Source organism: Phascolarctos cinereus, unplaced genomic scaffold, assembly GCF_003287225.1.
Source record: "Phascolarctos cinereus isolate Bilbo 61053 unplaced genomic scaffold, phaCin_HiC Scaffold_1;HRSCAF=81, whole genome shotgun sequence".
NCBI classification, from domain to species: Eukaryota; Metazoa; Chordata; class Mammalia; order Diprotodontia; family Phascolarctidae; genus Phascolarctos; species Phascolarctos cinereus.
The window spans coordinates 168,489,838-168,505,255 of NW_027555514.1; the positions used below are offsets into that span (position 1 = coordinate 168,489,838).

At 37.9% G+C, this 15,418-nt stretch overlaps 1 protein-coding gene across 3 annotated transcripts in view; it reads left to right on the top strand.

Moving 5' to 3' along the window:
- The window catches only part of SFMBT2 (Scm like with four mbt domains 2), a 302,167-nt gene that overhangs the window by 155,233 nt on the left and 131,516 nt on the right, over positions 1–15,418 (top strand). For all 3 annotated transcript variants that reach the window (XM_020965056.2, XM_020965057.2, XM_078154929.1), the window contains one exon: positions 11,152–11,249. In XM_020965056.2, coding sequence (XP_020820715.1) covers positions 11,152–11,249 — 98 coding nt within the window. The remainder of the gene's footprint in view (positions 1–11,151; positions 11,250–15,418) is intronic.

Genomic DNA, 15,418 nt, shown 5'->3' on the forward strand with positions numbered 1-15,418 from the left:
CAGTCTTTTTTTCAGTCATGTCTGACTCTCTGTGATCCCATTTGGAGTTTTCTTGGCATAGACACTGGAGTGGTTTGCCTTTTCCTTCTCCAGCTCATTTTACAAATGAGGAAACTGAGGCCGACAAGGTTAAGTGATTTGCCCAGGGTCACACAGTTAGTAATTATCGAAGGCCAGACTTGAACTCAAGAAGATGAGCCTTCTTGACTCCAGGCCTGGCACTGTGTCCCCTGCATCACGTTTTATACCCTTAGGGCCTAGTGTAGTATCTGGTGCACGAGAGGTGCTTAATAAATGCTCATGATTGATTGTAGCTTTGGGATGAGCTACATTCATTCAGTTGTCTTTATTATGTTCCTCTTGAATAGAATTAGAGTTTTCTTTTGGTGGTTTTAGTGTCACTGAGTTTTTGATTGTGAGGGTGGTTGGGGCTCAGCATTCTGTTGCCTTTTTATTTCCCATTCTTTAGTTTTGTGTTTAAACTCAGCATTTCTGGTCTTCATCTGCATAGTAGGGACATGAGGTTACATGGTAGAGTGTTACTTGAATTGGGCCCTTTCTGTTCCCAAATATTCGGATTTAAGACGATAAGGCATGTGGATGGATACTTGCCTGACTAGAGTTATTAAGGTAGACTCTGGGGGGACAGTCATCTTGATGTTTTGAGGTCTTTTCCTGATCTAGCATTCTGTTTTTTTTACGTGTATCCTTTTTTCTGGTCTCTCTAGAATGAGTGTTCTACCAAAACAATATGGTGTCAAAAACTGTCATCTACCAGCCTTCAAGTTAAAATTTTTCTGATTAAGGAATTTGGTACCTGCCATGCATTCTTCCTCATCACTACTACCCTCATCCTTGGGGAATGTAGAGTGCATGTTGGTGTCCCCTTAAACCTCTTTGCCACACCCAGCTTGTTGACTTCTTTTAATCCTATTACATTTATTTTCATTCTTTGTAAGCAACCCCTGTAGCTGATCATACTTTAGGTCTTATGTTCACCTGTGAATGTGTTGCTTATTCTTGTTCACATCATGAGCTCCTATCCTTTTGTCTTTCCCCTGCTTTGCTCCCAAATCTATTTTTCATTCTCATGATTACTACTCTGTTCACAGTTGACTAATTAATTGTGCATAGAGATATTGCTTTTAAATCACTTGACCAAGTCTTGCCTGTCAACAGTTCATTCCTGTCGATCCTCAAACCCACCATCTTCCTTTTCAGCTCCCAGTGTTGCTGAGTGCCTTTAGAAGAAATCAGATAATCTTGCCAACTAAGTCTACTGCAATCCCATGCTGTCTAATCTTATTTGGACCCCGATTGCTACATAAGAATCCTTTTTTTTTTCCTTTTTGATTGATACTCTGACATGTTCCTCTCCCTACACACCATCTAAGCTGATCCAAACACCACCTTCCTTTCTTATCTTTTTTCTCCTCTTCTTCCCTCGGTCTCCAACAGACAAACCTACATAGCTGCCTTACTGAGAGAATCAAGGCCATTAGTTGTAATCTTCCCTCAAAACCTCCTTACATCTTCACCTCCTCAGCTTCAGTCTCTGAAGACAAGGTTGCTTCTCTTTGCTTTTAAGGCTAGTTACTCCATCCTTCCAAATTCTCATCCTGTCCTCTTCCTTCTAGACGTTTACTTCATCAGTCCCTCTCTTCTCTTTAGTCTCTTCCTTTCTTCTGATTCCTTCCCTGAAGCTTACAGACATTCACACGTTTTTTCCCAACCTTTAAAAACAAAGAAAGGAAACTCTTAAATTTATCTTCCCATCCATTTGTCTTATGTTTCTTATTCCTTTTGTTGGCAAACTCCTGAATAGTTTATGTTTGCTATCCCTTCTTTCTTTCCATCTACTCTCATTTCAGCCTCTTAAGTCTGGATTCTGAACCTACCGCTGTCCTGGAACTGGAACTTTCTTTGATGTCTTAATTCCTACGTGCAGTGACTTCTCATTCTTCCTTCTCCTTGACTCCAGCTTTTGACATTGTTATTCACCATCATCAAGTGGTTCTTGGATCTTTTTCCCTCCCTTGGCTTATGTGGCTTACAGGCTGCTAGGTGGTGCAGTGGAGACAACACTGGGCCTGGAGCCAGGAAGACCCAAGTTCAGAAGTGACCTTGGACACTAACTTTGTGACCCTGGGCAAGCTACTTACCCTCTGCCTGCTTCAGTTTCTCCATATGTAAAAATGGGGATGATAATGGCACCTACCTCCCAGGGGTTGTTCTGAGGATAATGAGATAGTCTTTGTAAAGTGCTTTGTAAAAAGTGCTATATAAATACTAGCTATAATTTTTATTATTATTTCTGTTTTTTCTGTTATTATTATATATAAACATATATTATTTATAATAAGTTTTATATTTATAAATTTTTATTTAAATTTAAATATTTATTATTAAATTAAATATTAAATTTATTTAAATATTTTTTATTATTTACAAATAATGTAATACTATTATTTATAATAAAATCTCTTATATTTCTGACCATTCCAATCTCTTTTGCTGTTTCATTGTACGTCTCCCTCTGGCTGAGCATGATTTTCCCCTCTGACCTTTGGTCCTCTCCTCTTTCTATATTCTCTCCTCCTATGTTTTTGTCATCTACCATGGTTTCAGTGATGATTTCTATGCAAATCCCTCAAAATTGAAATAGTCAGCCCTAAATCTCTTCCACACACCAGTCCTGCCCCACCAGTTCCCTAAGGTACGTCTCTCCCTGGATATTTCCTTGGTATCTCAAAGTTGACATGTCCTAATGGTAACACACCATCTCTTCCACCTCCTTTCCCCTGCTCTATTCCCTCTCCTTTAAACTTCCATATTTCTGTTAAGGGTTACTTCTCCTACTCATTCAGGTTGCTGACCTTAGAGTCATCCTTGACTCTTTTTCTTCTCTCTCTCTCTCTCTCTCTCTCTCTCTCTCTCTCTCTCTCTCCCCCACCCTCTACCCCTACTTATCTAGTCATCGTGTCGTGTTGATCGTCCTTAACGCATTTTTTAATATTCGTTTTTTGCTCTTTTCTTCATTTACCTGGCTACTTCCCCTCACCCCTTTGCCCCCCATCGTGGAGGTGCTAATCGCCTCCTACCTGGAGTATTGCCGTAGCCTGCTTATTATTCTCCCTCTTACTTCTCTAACCCACTTTCATATAGCTCCCAAAACAATATTTTTCAGGTATAGGTCTGACTATGTCATTCTTCTGCTCAAAAACCTTTAGTGGCTCACTGTTGCCTCTAGGATAAAGCACAAACCCCTCAGTTTGACATGTAAAAATCCCTCACAATCTGGCTACATCTAGTTTATCTAGCTTTATTTCATGCACCTTTTTATGTATTCTGTATTCCAGCCAAATTGGACTGCCAGGTGTTCCTACATTCTACTTCCATCCATTGTCTGCTATACATATGCAAAACCAACTCCCATATTGGTCAGCAAACATTAAGCACCTACTATGTGCCAGAGATATGAGCTAAACACTGGGGATGTAAATATGAATGTGTGGAATGTGTGGAATGTGATCCTTTATCTGCTTTGTGCCTCAGTATTAAGGCTCAGCTTATTTGCTCTGTGGCCCGCTCACCCTTCTGCCTTCCTGTTGATTATTAATATTCTCTCCCTCCTCAAATTTTCCTGTATTTACTTCTATAGGAGAAACAAGGGAGAAGGGAATAAGCATTTCTATGTACCAGCCTCGGTGCTACTGTAGGGGTTCTTAGCCTTTTCTGTGTCATGGACCCCTTGGGCAGTCTGATAAAGCCAGTGGACTCCTTAGAATAATGCCTTTAAATACATGAAAGAAAACACTTAGGATATGCAAAGGACACCAATTACATTGAAATACAGTTATCAAAATATACTTTTTAAAAAGTCCTTGGACCTCTGGATAAGAACTCTTTGTGCCTAGTAGAATGTAAACTCCATGAGGGCAGGGACTGTTGTTTTAGTTTTGTCTTTTTATCACCAGTGCCTGAATAGACAGTCATGTACTAGATGGGCCGCTGGCTAGGGGGACATGCTCTGTGTTCCTAGGTAGTCAGTGATCTCTCAGTGCCCCAGGCAGGTACTCATCTTCACTGGTTGAGGGAGTTTCCTCACTGGATGTTCCCTCTACCAAGGAAATCACATTCCCTCCCCCTTAAAAAAAAAATCAGAAAAAATTAAAAAATTCAGTGTCTAGCATGGTGCCTTGCATATAGTATATACCCTTAATAATTGTTTGTTGAAATGAATAGGATTGTTTGGTCTTGGGATTTTCCAAGTTATTTTCTTTTTTACACTCATGCTTCCTGTAACATTTATTATAAAGCAGCCTGCCAAATCCTACAAAGGAAGATTGCCTCATTTTCATGTAGGCTTCTAGTTAAAGATGAATCAGGACACATTTTAATTGCTTATTACTTCCCCTAAACATACATTGACATGGTGACTTTGTTAAATTACCTGCAACACTAGCATTTTAAGAAAATGCTTTATGCTCTTTTAACAGTACTGTTTATTGTCCATAAACTTGCCGGTGTAATCGAAATGCCTCTGTCTAATGAATTGCACACATGTGCAATTCTGCTTATTGAAACTATTAGGTGTCTAGCTTCTGCAGGTGGTTGAGTATAACCGACAACACTGCAGTTAATTTTCACCTTTTAAAAAAAGAGAAATAAGCTCCAGGGTTAAATTCTGTTTTTGTATGCAGCATTCCTAGAAGGAGGACAGAGGGATATTTTCTGCGCACTGGCTGAAGCCCCTTTTTTGAATGTGGTTTGGCTTTATGATTTTATCCCTACCTCCTATGCCCTTGGCCTTGAAGCTTTGGTCTGAGAAGGATTTCAGTAATCCCTGCTAGTTTGAAGATTGATCAGTGTCAGAAATCCAGGATGAGCCCTACTCATGTGGTGCCTCAAAGGCGGAAGAAACAGAAATTGCCTATTAGACTGGTGAACTTGCGTAGTGCTTGGTCTGGACTTCAATCCCATGGGCAGTGTTTCTCCCCCTCCTCTAAAAGGAAGCTCCCCTATCTGAGGTATCATTTCTGCCAAGACTGAAGAGAGGGTCCTTTGTTTTCCAAAGTCCATGGGCCATGCCTGAGGGGGTGGGGGTGGGTTCATAGCTTTCCTTTCTCTTTCTCATTCCCCTCCACTACCACACCCCCCAAATGCATTCTGACTGTTGTAATACATCATAGCCAGAATCCATTTAAGTGCGCAACTCATCTTTACTACAGTGTGAGGGAATCTCAGGGCATGCTATAACCAATTAATATAGTAATTGCTAATTAATTAATATAATTTTATTGTCATTATGTTGTGTGTTTCATTAATATAAAATAATTATTAATTTAATTATATGCAAAAGTAAAGTATTTTAAATACATAACTTTTCATTAAGTACTTAGCTAGGCATAGGATTAGAGCATTAAAGAGTCTCTTGGGTGTTGCTTATTTTTATTTCCTTTCTGGCCAACATGGCATTCCTTTAGCCATAATCCTTAGGGTCACTGTCATTCCTTGCAAATCTGTCTTCTAACTCAGGCCTAGATGGAGTGGTGTTGAGAGAAATCAGTAGGCCCTTGGAATAGTAGGCCCTTGCAGTTAGATCTTGTACCTCCCCTTTGTTGGTTCCAGTTAAAGTTGTCTTCTGGATGGTCCTTGGCCTGATGACTTAATCTCTTTTAGGCTCCTTTAGCAGGAATCCTCTTTTTTCTTTCTCGTTCCAAAGGACTCTGCCTTTTACTCTGTTTCCCTCATCTGAGCTACACATCTAATTTAGGGCTTTTCTGACAAGCTGATTGTTACCTTTACTTCTCCATTCTCATTCATTTCATCCTGTGTTCTCATTTTATTTCTCCCTGTGAACCTAGTTCCTTTAAAAGGTTTTGTGTAACTTGGTCCTTTGCAGTAAGTAGCATCCCTGGCCCAGCGTGCCAGTCCCATATTACTCTCTGTATCTGGCATGCTTACATTTATAAGGTACATACTACCCTTTTGCATTGTACTCTAACTACCCTCTGGCTTTAGTCTGGTTACCCGCTAAGTAAGATGCAAGCTTTCCTGACTCGATGTTTTAGAGAGCAGGCCCTATCCAGTTTCACCCACAAATGACTGTCATTGTTCTCACTGTCACTGAAGATCTGGTGGTGTTCCCTCTTGTTCCCTGAGAAACGGAAGACACATAGGTGATAAAGAATGCTTGTGAAGTTGTGTAACTTTGCATCCTGCCCTGAGTGCCAGTTCTTTTTCATACCATATCCATCCACTTGTGGTTCACCCCTCCCCTGCCAAGCCAACGTCAGGCCTAATTCTTTAGAACAGTTAGGGGTCTCTTCCAGGAGCTTCCACAGTGTTTAAGGCTTATCAACAACTACAGTGTAAACCACCAATAGGAATATCGAGTGTTCTCACCATTGATAAGGGAATCCCTGTTCAGCTTGGACTCTGCTCTGGATCTCCTCCATGGTGACAGAGGCAAACACTTTGCTTATAGCACCCTATTTTATTTCATTGAATGATATCTCAGATCAGACTCCATCAGGTAGGCGAGGCAGGAAAAACTGCTAACGTTAATATCCTTCCATAGACCCCAGTGAGGAGACAGGATGGGAACAGTAACATAGTTGATCACCATTTGGATGAGCTAGAAGTCACTAACTGCAATCCTTCTGAAAAGATGAAGGTCTGCCAGGCCTTTCCATCTGCCCAGCCACTGAATCTGTAGGTCTGCCAAGCTTCACCATTTGCCTTTCTAATCTGCCCTCACAATCCTTGGACACTACCATCCAATTTACTATTGTCCCCTAAGTTTCTATTTATACTTTGCTATTTAACTGTATTCTTAGAATTTTCAGGCCTCTGCATCTGCACTGAAGCTGAACAAGACTCCTGTTTAGAGTGTAAGCTTTTTGTGAGCAGGGACTGCTTCACTGTTTGAGCTTTTATCCCAGAATTTACCCCAGTGCATGGCACATACTCTTAATAAATGGTTTATCATTTTTTCTTTCCATTCATTCATTCATTCATTCATTCATTCATTCATTCATTCATTCATTCATTCATTCATTTATCCACCAAGGATATCAGTTGTTAGATCTTTCAGCAACTTTTTCATAGCTTTGATATATGGATAAGGAAGCACCTTGTTAGAAGAAAGTGTTCAAAGCAGTGCTTTGATCTAATGAATCAAATGCTTTTTTATAATCAACATTAAAGCAGAATGGAGTCCTAGATTTGCTGTATCTTTCTGTCAGTTGTATGATGATAAAGATATGGTCTGCTATGTAATACCGCTCGTGAAAGCCTGCCTTGCTCCCTTCTTATGCCCTCATCAGAGGGTACTCTTGATATATGTGTATAGATTATCTTCATAAAAAGTTGATGTACATATGAAAGAAGTCATATAAGACGTATCTTTTCCATACCTTTGGTATGTTCCCCTTCAGTTACTTCATGGCACTGTCCTTCAACACTCTTACAGTTTTGTCACCACCAGTAAAGATCTCCTCTATGTACACTTAATCTAATCTAGATTCTTTTCTTTTGTGTTATTTAATATCATTTCAACCTCCTCTATAAGGACATCTGTGTTGACTCTACTTCCCTTGATGGTGAAAAAAAGATTTGTTACAAAAGTATAGATCTGTTTCTTTTTTTTTTTTTGTTTGATCTATTTTTCATCTCTAAATGCTCTTGGGATTATTTCCTTACTTGGGTCACCTGCAAAGTTTTATTTAAACCCTGATTTTACCCTTAACTGTTTCTGTCTGATTGATGAGGTAAAACTGCTCATAATCTTCATCATCCTTTTCTGTAAGATTTTGCAAACAGTTTTTTTTAACCCCCCCCTACGCCAGTGTTGTCTTTTACTCTCTTCACTTGGCAGTAAGTCAAGTGTGTACTGACTCAAAAAACCTTTTAGGCAGTTTTGTGGTTCCTTTGTTATGGTAATTGATTCCTACTGGAAAAAATTTCTGAATAAAATTATTGTAGTTTGTGGTCTGTATTCTTTCTTCCATCTGTATCTTTTTTTTTTCCTTTTTGGTCATCGATAATATATTATAATTATTTTAATTCTACACCATATTCTAGCTTTGTACTAATTTTCTACTTGGCTCTTATAAGTTAGTGGTCTTACTGTACCCTGACAGATGATTCAGGAATGACTGCTAATATCAGTAGTGAATCATTTCCTGTCTGTTAAAATATAATCAGTTTCATTTGTTGCAGTATATTTTAGCTCACAATGTTCGGTGCCTACCGCTTTTGTTTTTCTGGAAGAAAGTATTCATGTTATATAGGCAAGGGTATCAGTGTAGTTTTTCTATTCTGGGCCTCTCTTGTTCCTTTTCCTTGATTGATATTTTCCAATATGTCTTATCATGTTAACCAATTTCCACCTTGCTTTGAAGTCATCTAATACCAAATGTAGATACATATAATTTGGAGGATCTTACTGTGTTCTTCGTAGAGTTTTTTTTTAAACCTTTTCAGCCTCTTGAATAGATAGATGTTGGTATATAAGCTGCAGTTATTTTCCTAGTGGTCTTATCATAACCTCTGCAGTATAAGATGACTCCGTTCTGGGGAGTGATGTTTCTTGTCTTTGAGGGGGTGTAATATAAAACCAACTCTACCAAATTCTTTTTTGCCTTTATCTCTAGAACCTCAGTCATCTGCTATTTCTTTATTTCACCTTTCTGGTTCCATGTAGAGTGAGAATGTCAACATTGATAGGATTCAGTTCTTCTAGGAATGTATTTACTCAGTGGTCATTGGACAAGACTTATTTTTAGATTACTAGGCTGCGTTTTAGACAGTCAAAAAAGGGTTCTTAAACTTTTTTGTATCACTGACCCCTTTGGCATTCAAGAAATGTCCATAGACATTTCTTAGAATGATGTTTTTAAATTCATAAAATATATGAGGGAAACCAATTATAGTGAAATAGTTATCGATGTATTTAAAAAAAAAAACAACCAAGAACCAGTTCACAGAATTCCTAGTTAATAACTTCATGTCCAAAATCTTTGATTCATAACACTTTATGCTCCCTTTTCAGCCATATTGCCACTGTCAGCAGAGAAGCTATATAAGACCGAGACCCATTGTATAGTTTTGTTATTGGGTTGCCTTGGCCAAATGGCCAACTTTCTGGGGTGATCTTCATCTTCAATTAGCCTAGTTCTTGGAAAGTAGATTCAGCCTCTTGCTGGGATCATACTCACAGCCTTTCCAGCATCGTAAATCTTCCACAGCTGGTGCTCCACTGGCAAAGCCTTCAAGACCCCAGGTTCACCTCCATGCTACTCTGAAGTATCAGAATAGGACTTTGTTGAGCACATTATTCTATACTGAGAATAAATTAGTACTAATCTAAGTAGTGTAAAAAAAATAAAGATGATTAGTTAATAATGAATAAAGCCATCGCTCCAGTCTGGCTGCTTAAAAGCCATGCCAGATTCAGTGTTTGAAGAACTTAGTTTAATTACCTTAAACCATATTTTCACCACATTATCATCTTGGTTATTTATACCTCAGGTTTAGTAAATTCTATAGAAATTGTTTCTCTTGGGGGCAGTTAGGTGGCACAGTGGATAGAACACTGGCCCTGGATTCAGGAGGACCTGGGTTCAAATCCGGCCTCAGACACATAATACTAGCTGTGTGACCCTGGGCAAGTCACTTAACCCCATTGCCTAAAAACAAAAAAACTAAAAAAAAAAGGAAAAAAAGGAAATTGTTTCTCTTGAGCAGTTTGTTATGAAGGAAAAGCCATTTAGTAAATCAGCAAATTCAGAAGGTATTCATTGAATGTACACTATCTCCAGAGTAGCCATCAGAAGTTAAATGTCAGCCATGAAAACACTTCAGGGCTTGACTTACTTCATAGCAATATGCCAAGTTCCATGATCTATTTCTTTCATCCCTCTATCTTAATTGGTTGTAAACGATAACTTCTATTAAAAAAATACCTCAATACAAGGCTTTCCTCCCAAATACTGACGTATTATTTGTATTCAAATATAGTCTGCTATTATTTACTAGGCAATCTTGGGGTTTTGTAGCTAGCCAGCCATCAGTGCACCTGGGTGAGGCATTGATGGTTTGGTGAGCTTGGACAGCATTTCTTTCCCACCGTAAAAAAAGGTATTGAAAATAATAAAGAGACAATGAACACATACACATCTTACAAGGGCTCAGAGTACAAGGTGAATCCAGCAGCATTGAGGATCAAAATATATGACCACATGTTAAAAAGCAGACAGGCGGGGAATTAAAAATATAGCCCCAAATGTTTAATGTTGCCTTTTAACTGTACTTAAATTCATATTCATATCCTGTCTGTCTGTCTAAAGTAGCCTGGGTTGATATAGTGATGGTATAAACATATCCACTTGCAGTGAGTGCTTCTGCAAATCCTGTTTTGATAAGGTCTTAAATCTGTTGAGATCAGATCATAAAATTCCCTTGAAGTTTCAGCCACAGGTAAAAACATTACTTGACAATTTCTTTAAATATTTTTTTTTCATTTTTACACTCAGAGTGAATAACCCACATGGGTAATTTCCCCCCAAGAAACAAATATGGGTAGCATGTGGTGTGTTAACAGCAACATTTCAAGTGTAAATATTAAACTTGGTTAGTAAATTTTAATTTACCTTTCAGTAATTTTATGATTTACATGGAGCTCTTTTTCAGTATGCAGAAAGCTTAGAGATTTGGTGACAAATGTTCTGTAATAATGGTGACTGATAGGCAACGGAACGCTTTTTTAGTATGGAAATACATCAGATATTAAGTTCTTCATCAGTGGATATTGTTTCCTAGGTGATTTGTGGGTAGTGCATCACTGAAGGTCTTGCTAATGTGATTAATACCATTAAATCCCTTTTAGGATGCTTGTAGAGTGTATGCAAATGCTCCCTTTGGAGGAGCCTTGTTTAGCCCATTTTGCACATTGTATAATGGAATCCCAGGTTGCCATTAATCTCACAAATTTGGGAGTGGGTCTTTGTAGTGGTTACAGTGTGACTGCTGTGGTTATTAGGTTTTTACTGAGGGTTTGCAAAGTTAACATTTGTGAATGAATAATACACAGAGCTGTAGCACTCTCTAGCCTATACATTGTTATGTGATTTGTTGTTCACCTAGAAATCTATTCTTTGAAGACAACATCTGAATGGAAATGTGCTCTGGAAAAATCTCTTAATGATGCTGCAAAATTTCCTCTTCCAATGGAAGTGTTCAAGGTAAGCTGTTCACTCTTTTCGAGAATATAGGTTTGGAGAGGAGACCAGAAACTAATAAATATGTGGATGTTTTCAAAGTCACACTGATCAAAATGTGTGTTGGTGTTCTGGCCAATCATTTCCCCCGGTTTTCCACTTTAGAAAGCTCCCTTTTTGGTGATGTCTCCATCTCAGGTATTTAAATACAAACTGTTTAGGTGCAGTCATTTAATCTGAGTCAGGAAGCTTGGGTTCTAATCCCACTTTTGTGATTTGTTCCCTGTGTGACCCTGGGCAAGTCTCTTACCATCCATAAGTCTCAATGTATTCATTTGTGTAAATGTAAAGGTTGTGCTCAGTGTTGATGGACCTTTTCTGCTCTAAATGTATGGCCCTATAAAAAGGAAAAGGAATCAGTTTGGATATTTGAATTGTAGTGTTGACCCACTGCCCTTTCTAGGTTCCATTTTGATTCAGCAGACAATATGTTAAGCATATACTGTTCATGTACAAGGTGGCTTTATGTAACTTTTTCAGTTTTTCTCTGTGATTACCCATGAGATTAAAAGTATGGATTATTTAACACATGCATAAGTGGGAGTTAACATACCTATTTTTATAATGAAAAGAAATTTTCAAAATTTCCAGCAATCTGAGTGCCTGATTTTCTTTTAAGTTTTATAAGAACTTGTAGGAATATACATACATACATACATATTATATTACATATATGTGTATATAATCCTTGGGAAAAGACTATATGTATAGAATCCAAGAGTTTTAGAACAGAAAAGAAACCACGTAGTCCAGCCTTTTTATTGTGTAGATGGGGTAATTGAAGTCCAGAGAAAACTGAAGTTCACAAAGCAGAGCCGAGATAAGAACCTGTGTTTCCAGACTCCCAGGCCAATGTTCTGTCCCCCTGTATATTTGACAAAGGGAAAACACTGTTATTATTAATAATAATAACTGCATTTATTTAGTATTTTTCAGGTTTTCAAAGCATTTTGCAAATATTGTCACAACTCTGGAAGATAGATGCTCTTATTAATCCCCATTTTACAGATCAAGAAACTGAGGCTAGGGAGGTTAAATGAATTGCCCAGGGTCACATAGCTAGTAAATGTCTGAGGCTGGATTTGAACTCAGGTCTTCCTGATGTCAGCTGAAGTCCTTTGTGCACTGTATCACCCAGCGTAGGTGGCAAAGTCCAATCTATATAGGAAAAGCATAGTACAATAGAAAGAGCATTGAATATGTAATCTTAGGTCCTGAGTTCAAATTCTGCCTATGACTCTTACTACCTCTGTGGCCTTGGTCAAGTCCTTTAATTTGCCTAGGCCTCAGTTTTCTTACCTGTAAAATGACCAAATGTTTGGATTTAAACCGAAGGGTTGGACCATAAGGCCTTAGAAGTCCCTTCTAGATCTAGGTCTGTGCTCCTATGAGTCATTGAAGTTTTTCCATTTAGTTCCTAGTCAGCCTAATATAAGTCCATTTTCTATACTAGAATAGCATAATTGTGTTTTATGGTGGTTTTAAAAAGTAATGAAAATATTATTAATTTTTTAAGCTCCTTGAAGGTAGGTACTGTGTTCAGAGAACCTTGTGCATAGTAGTTATGTAATAAATGTTTGTTGAAGAAGGGGATAAGTAGTGGTCTGGGTGTTTGTTTTCTGAGTCTCTACTGATTCGTTTTTTTTGGCAGATTAGAAAAAATGACTCATCTTTCTGTTTTATAATTTCCCTGCCTACAGAAATGGGGCTAAAAAGACTCGTCTCTTAATTTACGATATAGATGTATGTCTTGAGGATGGACTGGTTGACACGTTTACAACATTTTAAACTGCTTGACTGAAGACATTGTTGCACTGGTAGCAGTAATTGCTGACAAATCAGGGTTGCCTAAACCTTTTTTTCTGACTGATCCTGTTAATGAAATAACATATAATCTTTTCAGATAATGTAACACACAATCCTTGGTGTTTTCCTGAGGTAATAGTGAAAAATGAAGCCTCATGTAAACCTCTATAACTTTATTATTCAATTTTTAGTGACTTTTGTATCTTGAGTTAATATAATAAGGGCATAATCAGAGGTACAGGTTGATTATTTAGGAGTACATTTGAAAAAATCTCATAGGTTTAAAAAAATGAATAAAACTAACAGTAGTTTTGTTATTGTTGTTTCTGTTTGCTTGCTGTAATTAAAAAGAAAAACCAGTCATGATTCATATTTTGGTAGGTTGCTTACATTTTCCAAAATATAGATAGTCTTTTCTTTCTTTGGACTTCTGCTGAGACTTAGGAGGTCATTTTCATGACATGCCTGAGAATTTGTCTTTGACAAGTTTTCTTCTACCTAGTCTTTTCTCCCTTGATTAAAATCTCTTTGAGGGCAAAGACCACATAATATGCCATTTCTGTACCTCTTACAGTGTCTGTCTAACCCACTATTGGGCATATAGGAGATGCCCATGAAATACATATTTTCATGCATTCTCATTGTGGATAGATTTATTGCTCCATTGAATAAAATGGAAAAGAAATATTGACACAAATTCTCTTAATCTTACATTTTAGTTAATTCTATAATTTCACATCTTAAAATCTAATTTGGCCCATAATTACAATCTTTTTTCTTTTTTTTTTTTAATATCAACTTCTATTTGGCCTACTTTATGAAGTTACCACCTCATAATGTGGAACCATTTCAAATTAGTGAATAGAAGAAATCCTAAAAGTCTTCAATGTCTCATACATTGGATTGGCAGTCCCAGGCTCTTTGTGGATTTGGTTTTTTTGCTCGTCTTTGGTCAAAAATTTCATGCCCATCACGGGCAGCTAGGTGGTACAGTGGATAAAGCACCAGCCCTGGAGCCAGGAGGACCTGTGTTCAAATCCAGCCTCAGATACTTAGTAGCTATGTGACCTTGGACAAGTAACTTAACTCTGATTGTCCCCCCCCCAAAAAAAATGTCTATCATTTAAACTTATACAGATGGAGTGTAAACTCATTGAAAGTAGGGTATGTTAACATTTTTGTCTTCGTGTCTCCATCATGGTCCTTGGAACATGGGAGACAGTTAATAAATACGTGTTGATGGATGGAGTTTTAAAACTGTAGGAGACTGAAAATTATCCTATTTTATAGGATAATGTGAAAAATTTGAAACATGTAGCCAAATTCTGTTGTAGGTAGTTACATTTATGTGAAGGTAATTAAGCCTAAAGAAGTTAATATGGGTATGGTATCACACTGTTGGTCACAATTAAAAAAAAATACAAGGAGAGAAAAAAAATCTATTTTGTTTTTCTTAAGTCCTGGAAGTTTCAGCATGCAAATATGTTCCTGCAGAGTCCAAAAATAGACTCTGTATTTTCCCTGTTATCACTGTTTGATCATCACTGTTTCCCAGCAGGCAAACTTATTTCTAGTTATTTTCATTGTGGTGCAAGGAATATATGTTTGGATTCAGTGATGAATCATCCTAGATGCATGTTGTGGTGGGAAATTGTCATAATGTTCAGCTGTTATGAGACACAAGTCAAAGCTAAGCACATTTAATGGGCTGAGATGAACAATATTTCAAGGCCATACTTTTTACACTTCAGATAAATGGGTGTTTTGATGGGATGAATCACATTAGCCAACAAAAGTTTTCAGCATATAGTGTGTGTGTGTACATATATGTATGTATAATGCTATGTATATGTGTATACATGTGTGTGTATATGTATGTGTTTATACATATACACACATATACATACACACACACACACACACACACACACAAAATGCTGCCAGGCTCAGGCTCACGTTTAACTAGTGGGGTTGTAAAGTCAATTAGGAAAGGTAGAGCCCATCCCTCATTCCTAGCAACACTACCATTACCTCTTTTAATGAAGGACCTTCCTTCCTTCCTTCCTTCCTTCCTTCCTTCCTTCCTTCCTTCCTTCCTTCCTTCCTTCCCTCCCTAGTCTCTCCCTCCATCCCTCTTTCCTTCACTCCTTCCTTCCTAATTTAGCTACTACAAGGACTAAATGCCGTAACTAAAGTTGGCATTTTCACTGTCACAGTAGCACAAATTTGCCTATGTTACGACCACCATTGTGGTAGAAAGAAAAAGACAAAACATCTAGTTACATTTAGTCCCCACCTCCTGAATGAAGGTGGGGGTAGAGGAATGA